General features: G+C 35.7%; 1 protein-coding gene and 1 pseudogene across 1 annotated transcript; one reads left to right on the plus strand and one right to left on the minus strand.

Annotated features, from left to right (window-relative positions):
* On the plus strand, positions 13,278-19,149 carry LOC109231570 (annotated as a pseudogene).
* Positions 17,399-19,350, minus strand: LOC109239261 (inactive protein RESTRICTED TEV MOVEMENT 2-like). Its single transcript, XM_019405810.1, has 2 exons — positions 19,036-19,350; positions 17,399-18,048 (listed from the first exon to the last, which is right to left on the minus strand). Exons 1-2 carry the CDS (start codon positions 19,148-19,150, stop codon positions 17,399-17,401), a joined length of 765 nt encoding a protein of 254 aa, XP_019261355.1. The 5' UTR covers positions 19,151-19,350.

The following is a 20,362-nucleotide window of genomic DNA, read 5'->3' on the forward strand; positions in this document are numbered from 1 at the left end:
CTTGGTCGTCGCAGAAGCGAGATTAGCCCTCCCTCTCAGGAACCGCAGAAGCGGTCGCCATTCCGCAGAAGCGGAACCGCAGGAGCGTTATGTGTCCGCAGAAGCGGACTCTGGTCCATTAAGCGAAAACCGCAGAAGCGGTTGCTTTTCCGCATATGCGGGACCGCAGAAGCGGTCCCTTGTCCGCAGAAGCGGAAATCCCTGGGCAAAAATAGAAATGTCGAGGGTTTGAGTTCATAAGTTACAAAATCAATTGAGAGCTCGGGAGAGGGCGATTTTGAGTGGGTTTTGAAGAGAAGATTTATTGGGTAACATTTCTTAATCCTTCTAGTTATATTTCATTATTTTGTAGTTAAATCCATCATTTAAAATTCGAATTTGGGACTAAAATTGGAGGAATTTGGTTAGAACTTCTTAGGCCAAACTTTGGGATTTTGAGTGAGCATTTGACCTCCGATTTGGGAGATTTTTATATGGTTAGACTCGTGATAGTACGAGGGTTCTGAAAATGTAAAAAATTATCCGATTCCGAGATGTTGGCCTGAGGGGCGTTTTGGTCATTTTGCCTAATTTCACGCCTTAGCTTTGAATTAAATAGTAGAATTCAGTTTCTTGAGATGTTATTTACAATGTGTGATTTAATTGAATAGATTTGGGCCATTTGGAGTCAAGTACTCGTGGCAAGTACGTAGTTGCTAGTTGATTTTAGCCGGTTCGAGGTAAGTATCTTGCCTAACCTTGTGTGGGGGACTTCCCCTTAGGATTTGAGTCTTCTTTGTTGATTGTATTCCCTGTACACGAGGTGACGAGTGCGTGCTCGGATTTATTTGTGGAAAATTGCCCCTTTTAGGCTCTTAGGTCCTTGTAATCACCGAATATGAAGTTGTTCTTGATACGATTGAGTTCCCTGTTATTAGTTCCACCTCTACACGACTTACTTGGAATTTATCTGCCCTTTTTGGTTATTCTTGTTGCCTAAATGACTTTTACTTGTTTAACTGTAGACATTTGCCCTTCTGTAGTCACATTATCATTCCTAACTGCTTGTCTTTATCTGGAAAGTATTATTTCTATCTCTCGTGTAATTAATTGGTCTTAATTGGAAAGAAGTTAGGTATCCTATGTTTGGTTTATACTTCCTTAATTGTAATTATTTGATTCATGTTAACTTCCTTGTTGTAGAACTGAGTATTATGGAATAGTTGTTTCATATTATTTCTCCCTTGTTGAGTTGTTCTTATTGCGCTTAGTATTTCCCTGTTACAGTTATTTCCTCGTACGTTAGTTGTACCGTCTTTTGGTGAACGGAATCTCTTGAGTTGATTATCTTGCTTTGTTCCTGTATATATTGTCATTTGTTGATATTGTGATGCACGAGGTTTCTGCCGTGCGGTTGTTGATATTGTGATGCACGAGGTTTCTGCCGTGCGGCTGAGAATATTGTGATGCACGAGGTTTCTGCCGTGCGGTTGTTGATACTGTGATGCACGAGGTTTCTGCCGTGCGATTGTGAATATTGTGATGCACGAGGTTTCTGCCGTGCGATTGATTTTGAAGGGTTGCACGAGGTCTTTGCCGTGCTGTTGTTGTTATTGATGTTTTGCACATGCGGCGTAATAAGGCGGGATATGTTATATGCTTATATGTGGGTTGCGCATGTGGCGGAATAAGGAGGGAACATTGTGATGCACGTGTGGCGAAATAAGGCGGTACCTATTATCTTATTATTTGCACACGTGGCGGAATAAGGTGGGCTATGTCAGGGGATGATTGTAGAGAATTGTGACGGCCTGTGGAGGCATTCCTATTTGTTTAATAATGTGATTGTGGGTTGCTTACCGGTATGATCTTTATCGCTTGGAAGTTGTGAGGGAACATCGCACGTGCGGTCCGTTCTCCTTTTCATGTTTACTAGCTGGTAGAATTTTGTTAGAAACATTTGTACAAGCATACACGTAGCTGAACACCCCTATTAGAGGTGAATTCCTCCTGATTTTGCTAAGGGTGGAGGTACGCCCTCGTTTATCCATTATATTTGTGAGAGTGGCCCTAGTTAGCCAGTTAGTTGTCGGTATGACCATGAGATTGATGAGCATATGATGCCAAAGTTAGATTTCAGATGCTGGATCTTCGCGAGTTGTGGTTTGTCCGAGACTTGGTGAAATTGTGGAAAGGGTTGGGTAAGACCTTTGTGAACATCATTGTAGGATATGAGTTATTGACTTGTTTTCCCCATTGCTGTGTTGTGGCCTTAGGATGTGGATTGTGATTCTGTCGTCATTTCCTATCCTCATTTATTATATTCTCGTTGTTACGTGTTGTATTTTTCCCTTATTGTGAATTGTAGCGTTCTTGGTCATTCATGCAGTCTTTACATATTTATATGTCATTTCCATTATTCCTATGATTATACTGTTTATTGACCGGTAGGTGCCTTGACTGTTCCTCGTCACTACTCCACCGAGGTTAGTCTTGATACTTACTGGGCACCGCCGTGGTGTGCTCATGCTACTCTTCTGCACATTTTTGTTGTGCAGATACAGGTACTCCCACTCAATTCTGTCAGCCTTGGAAGGAGGCGTATCGGTAGAGACTTCGAGGTATATCTGCTACGTCCGCAGACCGAGGAGTCCCTTTCCAGTTTTCTGTAATAAGTATAGCTCTTTCAGCATTTCTCCTTTGTATAGATATTCTTGAGTCAGAGCCTCTTATGTATCCCTTAGCTTGTGATTTGTGAGTTTCCGAATTTTGGGAATTGTTTTAGACTTGTGATATTGAGTTGTACTTGCCATGCGGCATTCAGTACAGTTTCTTTAGATATTTGATTTGATTTTCTCTATTTTTTCGCAATTATTATATTTCCGCAAATGTTAGGCTTACCTGGTCATGGGGACCAGGTGCCGTCATGACATGTTCACGGTTGGTGAACTAGGGTCATGACATAAACATTGTGTAGTACAAGGAGCTAAAGATAGCATAGGCGAAAACCTAAGGGGGCGCCCTCGTGATGGGTCGTTACAAAAGGGGGATCTAGGGGTGGAACTAGTGCTAGTCATCCCCGTAGTCGTGGAATTACAAACAAGTCATCTAGGTGGATGTGACAAACAACTAGTTGGTGGTAAAGTAGATGGTACAGCTTGTCTAACAAAAAGTGTTACTAGGCGGTCATCCTCCAAAGCCGTCTCAGCAAAATCTGGAGGTTGTGCAAAAACAGTGACGCCTTCAGAGCTATCCATGTTGCAACCAAATTTTGCTAGTAGATCTCCAACCTTTATTTGCACCTTCTCGTACTAGTATGACGGGATCATCCAACTGCCGTATTAGGAACCTGCAGTCATGAAGAATATTATTAAATAAGGGGTGTGAGCTCTGTAAGATAGTGATAACTGTTTAAGTATCTACTTCGTGTGGCTTGTAGCCATGAGTAAAAGTCAATTGCAATCCATTATAGAGCACAAGCAGCTCATTTTCAATACTCCCATTAGTGATAAGGTGGACCGCAAAACCTTTGAGCCAACTGTCGGACGAGTCACGTATGACACCAAAACCCCTCCCTGGCTTGTATTTAACCTAGCTGAACCGTGTGTATATAGAATGTGTTAAAGCTAGGAGGGTGCCCTTTTATTTGCATTGGAATTTGAGTATGTGTGCAAAACTGTAGAATGGCGAGTTAGTAAAATTCAGCCGCTTTGTTTACGTCTTGATATTTTGAAAGGTGTTGCATGGGAACGAAAAACTTTAGCATTTCTAGCTAACCAAATATGCCATAGGAAGAAAGGTATGAGGATGGAGTTGGGAATATTAAAGGGATTAGGGATATCATTGTGGGGTCTCACTACCATCTAGTCTAGGGTAACAACGATAGGAAGCATGAGAAAATCGGTTCAATGTTGTGTGGCTGGTGGACAAATGAGGAATAAATGAGAAATAGTTTCTGGGCTAAAAGGGCAGAGAGCACAATTTGCAGTGTTAGTAATGCCTTAGTGGTGGTAGTGCGCCACAATGTGTAGGCGATTGTGGCAGCAAAACAGAGGAAGTGTTTAATTTTTGGAGGGACACATAATTTCCAAATCCAAGTAAAGGAAAGCCCTGGGGGCGTAGGGAGCAACTCATTGTAGAGTGATTTAGTGGTGAAAGTTCCATGTGGTGTGAGGGTCCAAGCAAAAGAATCAGGGGAATGGTGATATGAGGGGACATAAGTAATAGTGAGGATAAACTTTGAAATTTGGGACGGTAGTTCCAAAGGTAGGGTTGTCAAGTCCCATTGACCATTGGAGAAGTAGGTGGAGACGGTATCACAGAGGGCTTGGCGGAGTAGTGGCAAACAATATCGAGGAGACGTGTTAGCATCTAGTCAAGAGTCGGTCCAGAACTTTATAAGTGTGTTATTACCAATAATCCACTTAAGTCCTTTCTGAAAGAGTTGCCACTCGCTAAGGAGGTTTGTCCAAATAAAGAACTACGAGTGGGTTGCGGACCCTTGTGGTATAAAATAAGAATTTTTACCTCCTATAGCAAAGGTTAACACCTTATTTATTTTAAATAAATACCATTTAAAAAAATTATATTCTATAGATACCTTTTAATGTTTATAGCAAAATATCTAATTTTGGTTACCTCCTACCCCTAAGCCACTAAATACGCTATTCAGTTACACTATTTTCTTTCTCTCTCTACTTTGATACATGCCCTTCACGTTATTCAACCGACATCAACTTTATTAAGGCTAGTATTTCTGTATTTGAAGTGAGAATTTGAAGTTGTACGATGAACTGAGGAGTCAATTAATGGACTAGACACACATGATGGAGGAGGGGAGGAGATGGGAGACGGATCCATCAAGTCACTTCTTGTTTCTTCTGTTGCTTGAAGACTTAACCCAAACAAGACTACCAAGATATCCGGATGTGTTTTTGGTGGTGTCGGTGAATAACGTGAATTACTATGTCTATATCGTGCGGCGCCTCTGATTTCTAGTTGTGTGCTAGGGTTTTTCCATTCTTTTCATTTGTTCTAATGAGTTACAGGGATATTCGGTGAAGAGAAAGAGAGAGAGAAAGGCAAAAGAGTTGAGGGTTTTTGCTTGACGGCGGATTCGCCGAAAATTAGGGTTTGTTCTTGAACAAATACGAACGAGTTTGGGGCTGAGCAACTTGATTTTCTGTTAATATATTTCAATGTATTTCAACGTATCACGCTGTATTTTCATGTTTTTCAGTTGTCTTTTTTTTCATTGTAATTCAATGTATCTCGATGTATTTCATTGTATTCACTATCTTTTTTTCATTGTATTTCAATGTATCCCGCTGTATTCTATGTATTTCATTGTATTCACTGTCTCACTATATGCCATGAATGTATTCATATGTTTTTTTTTTTAATTAATATAATTTATGTATTCAGATGTATTATATAATTTTTCTGAAGATTGCTATTTTTTTTGGGTATTTTTCGGTTGAGAATATCTTTTATAACTGGAAATACAAAATTTGTGTGTTATAATTGAGTTTGTTGAGTTATATTAGGAGTCTATTATGTTAATTGATTCACTTTCTGTTTAAAAACAGTGTAATCCCCTGTTTCATGCCGTGAATACAATCGAATACAATAATCTGTCCAGCTGTAATCCCATGTTTCACGCCATGAATACAGTCAAATACACTCGAATACAACAACTGATTAGCTGGACTTCCCTGATTCACGCCTATTTTTGCTACTGTATTCATGAATATAGTAGCTTAAATACATCTAATACATCTTATAACAACAGAAAACGTATTTACAATCCGTAATATAGCAAATGGTATCTATAGATAGCTAATTACCACTAAAAGATAGTGCTTTATGAAAATTTCTGTTGCATTACGTGGTTAGGCAAGTTATTAAGAGTGGAGTTAATTAAAGTTCTCTCGTGCACAGTGGCGGATGCAGGATCTCCACGAAGGGGGTTCAAAAAAAGTTTTTTTGTAGCTTGTGGGAATTGAACCCATGATCTTATGTAGATGTTGAACCCCCTTGACCACTAAACTACACTTTTGGATTGTGTTAAGGATGTTCAAAACTTAATATATAGAGGTAAAAACCAAATTTTGCCTTATATATACTGTGTAATTTTTCGGCGAAGAGTGTTCGGGTGAACACCCTTGCGCCCCCTAAATCCGCCCCTGCTCGTGCATGTTGAAAGATGTGAGGACAAAATTCCGATCATGAGGGGTGCAGTTCTTAGAGAAGAAATCTTTTGATTTGCTGAAATTAAATTACTTATAAATCGTTATTTTGGCTATACTTTGCAATTCATTTTCGAGGGCAGTATGATGAGTGAATTGTTAAAAGTAAAACTAAAAAAATCGATGTCACTGTGCACAAATTCAATTTGGCGTAGATTGTCTTTTTGAGTAAAGTAATACTATTGCAGTTATAAATCCTCAATAGTGCATACACAACCAATAACTATGAGCTTATTCATTTTTTGGCACGTGACACTATACACGTAGGTACCATTAGGGTAGTAACTTATATAAAATTATCTTAGATAATCAGGTTAAATTGAAAGTGAATTAAAATACAAATTATTTTGTCTTTGAATCAATTAAGAATTAAAATTCTGTATTAATCAACTTAACAGATTTAAGGATAGTGAAAAAAATATCATCTTGCAGTTCAACAAAATTTTTATTTTAAAGAGTTCCTGTAATTTCTCGTTATGTTGTAATTTAGTTGCATGGGCAGATTCATACGATATGAATTTTTGTAGGAAAAATCAAATAAATTCTATTGATTTTGCAATGAATTTCCTGTAGTTGCATGGGCAGATAAAGATTTCTTTCTACTTCCTCCTCTAAGTATCAAGTTTTAGCTCATAGGTGAATCATTTATAAATTACTTTCCATCTTAAAAAAAAAAAACAAACCATTGCATGCACCGTGTTGGCAAGAGGAGGAAGGAAACAATTAATCAACGACGACTATAATAACTATACCGCAATTTCAAGCAAGTTGGATTCAATTTTATGAGTCTTCCATTATTATATATAATAATAAATTCTTATTAATGACAGGAATAACTAAAAGAAGAGCACCTGATCACCAAAGGATGTGGTGCAGTGAATGGGATTACTCCTCCTTTAATCAGAGGTCTCGAGTTCGAGCCCTGGATATGAAAAAATTCTTGGTAGAGAGTGCTATCTTCCGAATGGGGCGCTACCCGGCGCGAATCCGGATATAGTCGAGCTCCAATGCGAGTATCGGAAACCAGATGGGAAACCCAAAAAAAATAAAAAAATAAAAAGAAGAAGAGCACCTGGAAGATTAAGAAGAAGAGTACTGTCAAAGTGTTCTTGTTGAACCAGCTCCCTTTGAATCCAAATTTACGCAGTATGCCCATTGGAAACACCAATTAATTTCATATACATTTAAAATATTTATTTTACTTTGTATATCTACTTTATAAAACTTTATTTACTTTAAATAATGTTAATGTCATTATATATCATTAAACAGATTTTACCTTTTAGGTACTAAATTGTCTCTCAGTCCAACTTAATAAATCCCTTAAAGCACTCTCATCCCACGTTTTAAGGAATAGGGATTATACCTTACAACCCAAAAGTCCAAACCCCAATAATTTCTCTATCAAGTGCTTCATCGTTTTTTTCTTCTCTTCTATCTATGTAATCAAAAGAAACGCTAATATAAGGTGAAAATATTCTAATCTGGGATACAATATCTTAACTAAAATAAAATATTAAAATATACTACTATTTACATCAATACACCACAATAACATAGTGAAAAATACAATATTCAAATCAAACAAACTAGTACAATATTCTAAAGTGAAATACAATATTCAAATCGAACATACCACAATATTCAAATTTAGAATACATATCCAAATCAAACATACCACAATATTCTAATTTTGAATATAGTATTCAAATCAAACATACCACAATATTCTATTTTGGAATACAATATTCAAACCAAATATACCAAATCACAATAGTTTAATGAAGAATATATAATTCAAACCAACATACCAAAATATTCTAATAAAGAATACAATATTTAAACCAAACACGCCATAGTATTCTAATTCAAAATACATATTCGAAACATTACATACTTAAATCAAACATACCACAATATTCTAATTTGGAATATAGTATTCAAACAAAATATATCTTTATTTTTATTTGTCACGACCCCAATTTTCCTCCGTAGGATGTCGTGATGGCACCTAGTCTCCACGACTAGGTAAGCCTAACAATAATGAAAACTAAACAGATACGAATTTACAAATTTGCGGAAAATAACTGAACAACAGATAAAAATCCTCCAAAAGCGGAATCTCAAAATTTCACACGCCAAAACCGGTGGTACTGAGTCATAAGCTCTATAGAATGCAACTAGAGTACTACTACATCACTGTCCAAAACAGAAATACAACAGTAATGAAAATAAGGGAAGGTGACTCCGAGGCCTGCGGACGCCGAACAAGCATACCTTGAAGTCTCCGGTAAAAGCAGCTAGCAGGAAATCTCTACCGACCGGCACGAGCTGACGTACCTGGATGTGCACAAAAAGATGTGCTGAAGCATAGCATCACAACAATACCGAGTAAATGTCAAGCCTAATCTCAGTAGAGTAATGACGAGGCCAGGTCGAGACACCTACTAGGATACAATAAAACAATACAAAAATAAAATACGAATATAAAATGGATGCAAGAAGTAACTAATATGGAACAAGATGATAGCACGATCTAATATCAGAAAATCAACAGTAGAAATAACAAAAAGAAGCAACTAAAGGACTATAATGGTCATGTACGGACAACAACTAAATGTACAATAAAGAATAAAACAACAGATATATTTTCCACCAGAACACTTTGCAACGTGAAATAAACAACAAGAATCACATCGAGGTACTGCCTCGTGTATAATGAAATCAAAACCGAGGTATCGTCTCGCATAATCAAAAATCACAACTGAGGTACTGCCTCGTATTCACTTTTCTCAATTTCAATCACAATCTTTATTTATACCGCCACGTGAGCCTTACATTTGAAAAATAGGTTTTGAAAATTGTTTTTCCGAAATAGCTACACGCAATTTAGCCCACCTTATGATGCCGCGTGGCTTCACGTAGTTCCCCTACAAGCAACACGCACATAAGTCCCACCTTATACCGCCGCATGCATATCAACCCAAGCCTATACCGCCGCATGCACATCAATATCGTATCACAATAACAATTCGCACCACATGTTCCCATATGTCACAACTTGCCAACAACAACAATGAATGGAAAGTGCTCAACAAGATAGATGTTTCAACAATAACCAACATCGCCTCAACGTATTAACGACTTCCGCAACTTCCACACCAATAACTCGACAATGAGAGAAACAATGTATAACTACAATATTAGAAAAGACTAACTTCACAGTAAAGAGATAATATTCAACAATGAGCCTCAAATAATGGAATTCAGCAAGTAATGGGATAACATGAACAATTACTTCAACAATGATAATTAACAATGAAGAAATAGCATGTGACAATAAAGAAGACAACCAGTTCAACTAGAGCATGGAAGTAATTTAGCACGTAGGAAGTAGAACAAATACTAAACAAGTCAACTAAGGCATTTAAGGATATTATAACACAATTAAGGATAATTTGACTATGAGGGTTTAGAACATAATAAGGCATTAGTCTAAATAGCCTAAGCTAGTCAAATACTACGTACAATCCGTGTACCCACTCGTCACCTTGCGTACACGGACTTCACGTAGCATAATTTAATCAAACAATATAAAATCCTAAGGGGTAGTTCCCCGACACGAAGTTAGGTAAGACACTTACCTTGAATAGGCCAATTCACAACTCGGAAATAGCTTTTCCCTTAAAGTCCGTCTCTACACGGCTCAAATCTAACCAAAATCGACTCGGTAACATCAAACAATGCTAGAGAATTCAATTGCAATAGATAAAGTTAAGACTTTTACACTTTTCTCAAAAAGTCAACAAAAGTCAACCCGGGGATCGCCTCGGTCAAAATCCGGGTCCAATGGTAGATTTCGTCTACCCATGACCCCACGAGTTTATATATGTGATTAGTTTCAAAATCCCAGTCCAAATCGAGTCTCAAAACTCAATTTCTTATTTTTTTAAAAACTTAACAAAGTTTCATAAATTCTACTTTGATTCACGTGATTTTGATATTAAAATCTAAGATAAGTTGATGGAATATGATTAGAAATAGATTAGGATCACTTACCCAAGGTTTGTAGGTGAAAATCCCCTCTCCTAGTCGTCTCCTACCGAGTCTAGGGTTCAAAAATGAGAGAATGAACTCAAAAATCCCATCTCCCAACTATTTGATCCGTTGCAGACATCACAATTGCGACATGCGAACCCTCGCCATTGCGAACAAAGCCTCGCAATTGCAGCACTGAAAGCTTAAGGGACTCTTCGCAAATGCAAGGTTGGATCGCATTTGCAATCACTGTTGCCTTCGCATTTGCGACAAAATCATCGCAATTGCGATCCTAGTCCATCCCAGAAGAGTTATCAAATGCGAAACCAGCAGGCTTGGGCACTTCGCAATGCGTACGAAAATCTCGCAAATGCGAGATCAGAGGCATGTAGAAAAAAACAACAAACTTCAATCCCATCAACACTCCCTAAGCGTCCGAAACTCACCCGAGCACTCGAGGCTTCAAACCAAATATTCATTCAAGTCTAAAAACATCATACAAACTCGTTCGAGCGATCAAAACACAAAATTAACATCTAAAACTACGAACTAAACTCTAAAACACACGACTTTCAAAGAGATTTTTAAGAACTTCTAAAATTTCAACTAAGCATCCGAATCCTATCGAATCAACTCCGAACGATGCCAAATTTTGCAGACAAGTTCTAAATACCATAACGAACCTATTCCAAGTCCTAAAATCCAATTCCGAGCTCGATAGCTAAAAGTAGACCTACGGTCGAACTTTCAACTTAAAATTGCCAAATTTCGGCAAATCAACATAAATCAACCTACGGACTTCCAAAATCAATTTCGGGCATACATCCAAGTCCGAAATCACGATACGAAGCTATCGGAGTCATAAAAATACAGTTATGGAATCGTTTTCACAAAAGTCAAAGTTTGGTCAACATTTTCAAATTTAGACTTCTAAGTCTAGAATTAAGGGTCTAAATCAACCCGAAAGCTTCCCCGAATGAAATTAACCAACCCCGCAAGTCATAAAAGCATAAACTCACATATATGAAGCAATAAAAGGGTTAACGGGGTGCAATTACACAAGACGACCGATCGGGTCGTTACATTATTTGTTGTGTATATTTTATTTTACTTGTAATATTAACATGTTATATATAATAGTATATTATATTTTAATTTGGAATACAATATTCAAACCGAACATATCAAATTATAATAATTTAATGAAGAATACATAATTCCAACCAATATACCAAAATATTCTAATAAAGAAAACAATACTTAAACTAAATACACATGATATTCTAATTTAAAATACAGTATTCAAGCCAAATATACCAGAATATTCTAATTTGGAATATAGTTTTTAAACCAAATATATCTTTATTTTTATTTATTGTTTATATTTTATTTTACTTGTAATATTTACATGCTATATATAATAGTATACAATGAATAGTTTACTGAATAATTGTTTATTGTATAAAAGAAAATAACAATTAAGGTTCCCATAATAAAAGACTTTGTATAATGGATTTTTTTTTTAAAATTATGGTCCAAAGTTAAAAATGGATGGAGTGGATTTGCTTCATATAGATAATTTCCTTTAATTAGGGGGCAAGTTTATATGATAGTTATTGTTTTCTGACTAAATAGATATGTGGGTAATTAATTGATGTGTTCTATATGTACTTTCATAAGTGAAGTATATTGTGTTAAGGGTTCTTAGAAAAACTTAACTCCATTAAATTTAGCCAAATAAAATTTTTTTTAACCAAAATAATAAAGTACCAACTGTGCATTTACCTTTATTCATCTTTAGATGTTATGGCTACCTTTTTTCATTGAATATTTCTTATTTTGTCGTGCCAAATCTATAAAAATTAAGTTAGAATTTATTATTTTTAGCCGAATCACTTTTCTTAGCTAAAATTATGGAGTTTCAACTGTGTATTTCTTGCTATTTAGATGTAATACTTCTCCTTTTCTGAGGTCAAATCTGAAGAGAAAAAAGTTGCTAGAGTTATGTTATTCTAGCCAATTATTTTTTTTTATCCAAATAATGGAGTATCGACTTTATATTTTTGTATTTCTTCTTCAAATGCAATCATAATTTGTTTTAAAACTACGAGTCCGTTTGGATTAGCTGATTTGAAGTAGCTGATAAGCATTAGGTGCTAAAAAGCACTTTTAAGGGCTCAAATTGATTTAATAAATAAGCAGTTACATGTTTGGGTACAAGTGCTGAAAAATAAGTTGCTGCAGTATTTGATAAAAAAGTGATGATAAGCTCCCTTTCTGTAAAATGACTTATATAACCTTAGAACTGTTTACATTTATAAGGGCGTAATTTCTTCAAAATTTTAGGTTCCAGATCGATTCAAATACAAAATATTTTATTTGTCATTTTATTTTAAATGCAACTGTGCTTAGATAAGATAATTTTTATGATAAATATAATTTATTTTATGATAAACATATAATCATAAGTTATAATAATTAATAAATTGACAAAAGTTTCTCCGTAAAAAATAAACCTAANGTTTAGGTTAAATACTGAGGCAGTGAGTATGGATGTAGGAGTTTTGTTCTAAAAAAAAATATTTTAAGGATAAAATAGTAAAAATCTTGGTTAAACTTAAAGTGCTTATAAGCTAAAAATTAATAAGTTGGGGGTGACCAGCTTATGGCTTTTGGCTTATTTTTGACTTATAAGTACTTGGATTATAAGCACTTTTAATTTTACCAAAGACGTAGATAAGCCGAAAAGTACTTATAAACTAGTTTGACCAGCTTATAAACTTAGCCAAACACCTTTTACGTATTTTTTCTATTTCTTTTGTGCCAATTCTATAAAACGATTGGCTTTCAGCCTCTATTACTTTTAGCTTAAAAGAAATTCAACCTAAATAATGGCCAAGTTTTTTCACAAATTCAGCCTGAAAAAGTCGATTACAAACAAATAATATTAAATTCAAAAATTAATGAAATAAAGGTTTATTTTAAGAAAATGTCACGTGAACAAGAAATTTACTTGGCTGTATTTCATCCGTAGCACAAACAAATTAGGGCAAAGTGCAAACAGAATTTCTCTTCAGCAATTGCAATCAGATGACGAGAATTTCTCTGCTTCGTTGCTCTTCCAATGGTATTATTCCCAGCTTTATCTCCTTCTTTGCTAATTCCCATTCTGCTTCGGCAATTGCAATCAGATATTATTCTTCACCTCATAGCAATATTGAGAATGTCAAGTGTTTAGATGATGCTCTGAGTCTCTTTCGTCGAATGGTTAGGACGCAGCCTCTTCCTTCTGTTTTTAGCTTCTCTAAATTATTAAAGACTATGGTAAATATGAAGCATTATGCTGCTGTTGTTTCCCTTTTTCGACAAATGCTGAAATCTGATATCCCAATTAGTGATTACATCTTGTGTATTGTGATTAACAGTTATTGCCTAATGCATCGTTCTGATTGCGGATTTTCGGTGTTAGCCATTTACTTGAAGAATGGCATTTCATTTAATGTTGTCACCTTTAGCACCTTACTAAGGGGACTCTTTGCGGAAAATAAGATAAAAGATGCAATTAACTTGTTCAAAAAGTTGGTGAGAGAGAATATTTGTGAGCCGAATGAATTCATGTATTCCACAGTCATGAATGGGCTTAGCAAAAGTGGCCATACTCAAAAAACTTTTGATTTGCTACGGGTAATGGAACAAGGAAGCACTAAGCCCAATGAATACATCTATAACATTGTTATAGATGCCCTATGCAAAGATAGAATGTTAGATGCCGCAATTAGCCTTTTTGAAGAGATGAAACAAAAAGGCATTCCTCTAGACATTGTCACATATAATTCATTGATTGATGGTCTCTGTAAGTTTGGTAAGTGGGAAAAGGTTAGGCCTTTGTTCTTTGAAATGGTAAATCTTAATATTTATCCAAATGTGCGCACTTTGGCCATTGTAACAGATGGATTATGCAAAGAAGGGAAAGTTGAAGATGCTGAGGAGGTAATGAGACACATGATTGAAAAAGGCGTAGAGCCTAATGTGGTCACCTACAATGTGATAATTGATGGATATTGCTTGCGCGGTCAAATGGATAGAGCAAGGAGACTTTTCGATTCTATGATAGATAAGAGCATTGAGCCTACCATTATTAGCTATAACATATTAATTAATGGATACTGTAAGAAAAAGAAATTGGATGAAGCCATGCATTTGTTTCGTGTAATTTCTCGAAATGGACCGAAACCTAACATTGTTACATATAGTACTATCTTGCAAGGTCTATTTGAAGTTGGAAGAACTGACTTTGCCGATAAATTCTTTGCTGAGATGCTATCTACAGGGCTCAAACCTAATATATGCACTAATGGCATTTGCTTGGTGGTTATTTTCTGAATGGGCGTGTTGAGAAAGCTTTATTGCTTTTTCATGAGTTGGAAAGAAAGAAAGAATATACTGATATTGAACTTTACGGTATTGTAATTGACGGATTATGTAGAAATGGTAAGGTCGACGAAGCTCGTGCTATTTTTGTGAAGCTTTCTTTAATTGGATTGTCTCCCAATGTGATAACTTACAATATGATAATAAATGGGTTTTGTCTAGAAGGGTTGTTAGATGAAGCTAAAGATATGCTTAAAAAAATGGAAGATAATGGTTGTTCTCCAGATAATGCCACGTACAATATTATTGTTCGAGGATTTCTCAAGTTTCGCAGAACTAGTGAAATGACAACTCTTTTGAAGGAAATGACTGGAAGGGGCTTCTCATTTGATGCAGCTACAGCAAAGTTACTTATACACCTTATCGCCGAGGATCCTTCTTTGTTTAACATGATACCACAGTTTCACTCACTCAACAACAACAACAAACCCAGTGAATTCCCACAAGTGGGGATGATACCACAATTTCACTCGGGAAGTAATAAGTGAATATTTATTTCACTTGGTTTATTCAGCTATATTTACCATTATGATGTAATTTCCTTTACCTCTGCAAAGAAAATCACATCTAATGGAAATGCAGAAGGTGAAAGAATGGCAGTTAGAACATCCAAGTAAGCTTGTTGAGGAGGTACATCGGTTCTAATGTTTGATTGTTATGCCACTCTACTTTATCTTGGATATCATATTTTATTTCACTCTTAATATGAGAAATGATGTGAGTTTTCTTTTCTATACACATCAAAAGTCTAAGAATAGTTTTTTCAATGGTGTTTAGCAGTCGTATCATTTTCTATCATTTTGAGAATCAATAACAGCTTCCTATCAGATGAGAAGCTTCTTTCTCCATGACGGAGTGAAGCATGGCTGGTATATTCTTCTCCAGGAAACAATACTCTTCTCCGACTTTAGAGCTAAGAAAACTTCGACTAGAATATAATGTGGCTTTACAGATTAGAAAACTTTCGACTAGAATACAATGCGACTTTAGAGATGAGAAAATTTCGACTAGAATACAAGGCTAACAAGTTCGCTATATACTAGTGCAGTTATTCCTTTTACAGAGGAAATCAGCAAAGTAGTCAAACTCCAGGAGAAGCTTTTACAGCGGAAGAATGGGTTTAATGTTATGGATGCGATGTTAAGCCTCGCATTATGGATGTCAGTCGCACAAAACAAATGACTGTGTTCTGGTCTTCACTGCACAAAGCATGAGCAAGCACCCAATGAAGGGAATGCTTACAGTCTGTGTTACCATTTTAAACTGAGATGACAAACCGAGGTTTGTATTCTTAAGCTTCAACGCTTTTCTTTCCCCCATTTGGCATCACACACATCTATGTTGACTGATGTTTTATTGCTTTTCAGATTTTAGACTTGTTATCAAATTGTTTTGGCTATTAACGATGAGGTTGAAGATCTTGAGAAGGCTGCATTAATGTCAAGAGAGGGTTTGCCGTTTAGAAAGTCCTGGGAAGCTTTCTACTTGATCTCGGATTTACATTCATTCAGGATACATTGTAAGTCTAGGAATAGCATTTCAGTGCTCTTTACTAGTCTTCAGGTATTATGCTGCCGAGGTTGCTTATATGGCTTTAACAAAATGTTCGTATTCTCTTCCGCCTTCTTTACACAAGCCAAATCGATGTTAAGGAGACTTTGTTCAAGCTAATAGATGTTTGTCTTGAGATTAACAAACAATGACATTTTAATGCTGTTGGATGACTTTGAAAATTTCACTTATGTACAGTAAATTGACATCTTTTCCCATTTCAGGCAAATCCTTCCTTACCGATGATCCTTCAACTGTTTTCTCGGAATTGGAAGGTGAACTTATCAAAATTGAACCTTGCATGGATTCACTCTGTTCATTTCTGGCTGTCAAGAACAATCCAGAGATCCGTCTCGTATTTTTCACCATGTACCCGTTCCAACTAATGTGATTGGCTTATTATTACCGGTTCTGATGCAACTAAGTATTCATACCTTTGGAAGATGAAGAAGAGATGGCTCACTCTAAATATCCATCTCCACAGTCCAAGGTGCTGAAAAGGTTGATGCATCTTCAATGTAAATGAGAAGCCACCTTCTGCAGTGGAATCATTGTGCCATTTGCCTAACTATATCATCAGTTGCAATGACACCATCCGATTCATCTATCATCCCGAATGCAAATTCTACCATGACGAAGACTGCAGAGGCATGTTACTTACGTTTAGTGTCCTCTTGAACACAGAGGCTGGCAAGGATGATTATAGCTATCATCTATTTAAGGTATTTTTATAATTTATTTTCTGAAACATTGAAGTTGTTTGGAAGTTAAGTTGTATTAATATGAACTTAGCCGGGTAAGTTCTTGTCATATTTTAGTTGACTAACTGGAACTGCCCGAGTTCTTCTTGTCATATCTTTAACTGCTGCTAGATGGTTAGAGACCTCAGATGCAGATACTCTGCTTCCTGATCCCATTTCCCTTTTACAGTCACCTTTTCTGCTTTATCTGTCGAGTTAAATGAGCGATTAGGACTTGGATTTGGTCATTTGCTCGCCCCTTTAGAAAGCACACATGAGATGCAGACCATTTCACCTCGTTAGCACTTATGATTTATTCAAACAAATTGATTGATTACAGTTTAGAAATTGAATAGTTATTCTATTCACAGTCAGCTGGGAGGAAATGCAAATATCCCAACCAATTTTGGGCTACAGAAAAACTAGATCCATTTCTTCAGCTTCGTTCGCAGACTTCATCATGTTGGCGACATAGATCCCAATACCAAGAATCAACAGAGCAACAAGAGTCATTTTCATCATTTTCCTTGGCTTCTTCAGGTTTGCAGCGAAACAGCTAGCGTTTCCGGTTGTCTCATCATGCGTCGAATCATCAGACGATTCATCACTTTCAGATTCACTGTAAGAACTACTTGAACTACTTTTATCTGCTGGTGATTTTTCTTCAAGATTTCTAGCCTCTGTTTGCTCAGTGGTTTTAGGACTAGTGTTGTTTCGTTCTTCTTTTGCTGGCTCTTTAGCAGAGTTATTAATATCAGCATTATCCTGCTTAGTAAATTCATCTCGTAAAGAGGTCTTCTGTCTTTTAGCAGGGGTGTTCTCAGCTTCTGAGGCTGGCAATTCCTTATCATTTTTCAGTGTTGAAGTTATCAGTTTTGGCTGTTTAACATGAAGAATGCCATTTTCAAACTTTGCACTGATTTTACTTTTGTCACAATTTTCTGCAACAGGAAAGTCCTTCTGAAACCTCTGCCATTTATTCTGCCCAATCAGCCTTTCTCCGCTGATCTTCAGAATTCCCGTTCTGGTCAGTTGAACCCTCACCTGTTCCTTCTTGAAACCTGATGATTTCAATCTCGATCAGTGTGTTATCATATATGAAATCAATATGTTCCAGAAGATAGAATTTCAATCTTTAAGGTTAACTATGAAAATTATTGAGAAAATAACAACAGTCGCGCCTGATGTGGATACATGACTACTCAGATATCTTAGTTGACATAAGGCATGGAATAAGTTACTGTGAGATACGCCATCTTCATCCGATTATGAACTTTTCATTTTCTTGAGAATTATTAACAGTATTCTGAGCATAGCGGAAAAAATCTCATATAGCAGTATAGCAAAATTTTCATTTTATAGAATCCCTGTAATTTCTCATCATGTTGTAAGGTTAATCACCAGTCGGGGTATTCTGAGCATAGCGGAAAAAATCTCATATAGCAGTATAGCAAAATTTTCATTTTATAGAATCCCTGTAATTTCTCATCATGTTGTAAGGTTAATCACCAGTGGGGGTATTCTGAGCATAGCGGAAAAAATCTCATATAGCAGTATAGCAAAATTTTCATTTTATAGAATCCCTGTAATTTCTCATCATGTTGTAAGGTTAATCACCAGCGGGGAATCCAACATATACTATGCACTAGATGGAGTCATCTGTATATATGTTCTGTAGAAATTTTAAGGAATTTTTTATTTAAAGTATCAATATATATTGAGAGGTTCACCCACTGCTTTTAAATACTGGATCAGTCTAAATCATTCTGTCGCAAATGTATTGCAGCACCACTTTGGCGGGAGGCAGTGGTGAATCCAGATTTTACGTCAGTTTGTTTACTCTTTATATATGTGCCAACATGTTTCTCACATGGGCGAGCACTTGCATATATATATATATATATATATAGTGCGAGTTAGATGCAATATAATATACTGAATCCACAACAACATATCCAATGTGTTCCCACGAGTGGGATCCGGTAGAGAGGCTGTTAATCCGTCAGTGGTGGGAGGAGGAAACAGATAATATGAGTAAAGAATAGCACCTGGAATATTAAGGTGAAGAGTGTCAGAGAGTTCTTCTTGAACCAGTTTTGATGTTGGCACAAAATCTTCATATATTTGAGTTGGTGTAGCAGCTGAAGCTCCCTTTGAATTCATTTCCTGTGTTTCTTTCTTTCCTTTTTGTTATTATGTTATATTTCCTTTTATCCTTCGTTCTTTGTTCTTGTTGATGGATAGGATGAAGTTTGTAGTGTATATATACACAGAAAATTCCTCAAAGAGAACTTTCTTGAATTGCTTTCTTTGTTTTCTTTCAGATTATATATTCCTTAACTTATTCCCATTCCTTTTTTAGTAAACCTTTTTATTTACTCTACATAGTTTTTTTGTGCAATAAATAAACATGAGAAAAACTCCCACAATAGGAAACCTGAAGTTCAAAATTTGCAGTTTCCTATTGAACAATTTTTCCCGCAGAAGTTTCTTTGGGTAACTTTGTGGTATTCTTCCTGCATGCTGAAGAGAGTTTCTTTTATTGTTGGAAATGTATCTTTTGGCACGAGAGAAGTTGGTACATTCTTCGAGAAATGTATATTTTAGCCGCTCCTAAAAATAATAGCCGACAAAATATTTTTTTTTTGTATATATGTGTATCATATACAAAAAATATACATATTTTATATGTTTTTGGGCTAGCGAATGCAATTAGTTTCAACCGATCGACCAATTTTATATTTTTTTCCTATATTCTTCTATGTGGGGTTCATTTATCCGACCTTCCCCTAAATTGTATATGTGAGCACCTAATTTTTGCCCTACATGAAAATAACTCCTAAAAATAGATCAAAAATAACATTAATTGATTTTTAGGAGTTTTTCTTTATTTAGTTGCATTCCATGCATTTGTAATATTTTAAAATCATAAAAAAATCATAAAAATTGTCACGTTTTAATTTCATGCCATCTTAGGTTCAATTTGCATGTAGGAATAATTTTATTAAGTAAAAATAAAAATAAAAATGGTCATTTTTGCATATTCAGATTTTAGTCTTTAAAATTAGTATTTTTCTTTAGTTTTAAGTTAATTAGTTGTTTTAATGTTAAAAATAAATAAAGAATGTTAATTTCTACAAAAATAGATTGATTTAGGATTTTAATTGATTAAAGAAAAGAAAAAGGAAAAAATATAGAAAAGGAAAATAGGAAGAACATATTTTTGGTCTTGTTTCTTTTAAAATTGGGCCAATTCCTAAAATGGCCCAAATTAATTTTAAATCCCAGCCCAATTCCAATACCAATGCCCGCCTAGCCCATTTCCCCTTTCCCTACCATTAATAAAAATAATCCCTAATTTCCTAAAGAAGGATC

This window comes from Nicotiana attenuata, chromosome 1 (assembly GCF_001879085.1).
Source record: "Nicotiana attenuata strain UT chromosome 1, NIATTr2, whole genome shotgun sequence".
In the NCBI taxonomy this organism is placed as follows: domain Eukaryota; kingdom Viridiplantae; phylum Streptophyta; class Magnoliopsida; order Solanales; family Solanaceae; genus Nicotiana; species Nicotiana attenuata.

Excerpts from the sequence above, each read along its gene's own strand:
- LOC109239261 (XM_019405810.1), bottom strand. The coding sequence starts at position 19,150 with ATGAATTCAAAGGGAGCTTCAGCTGCTACACCAACTCAAATATATGAA. Across the intron at positions 18,049-19,035 it reads TCTTCACCTTAATATTCCAG|GTTTCAAGAAGGAACAGGTG; the intron begins GTGCTATTCTTT and ends TGAAATCATCAG.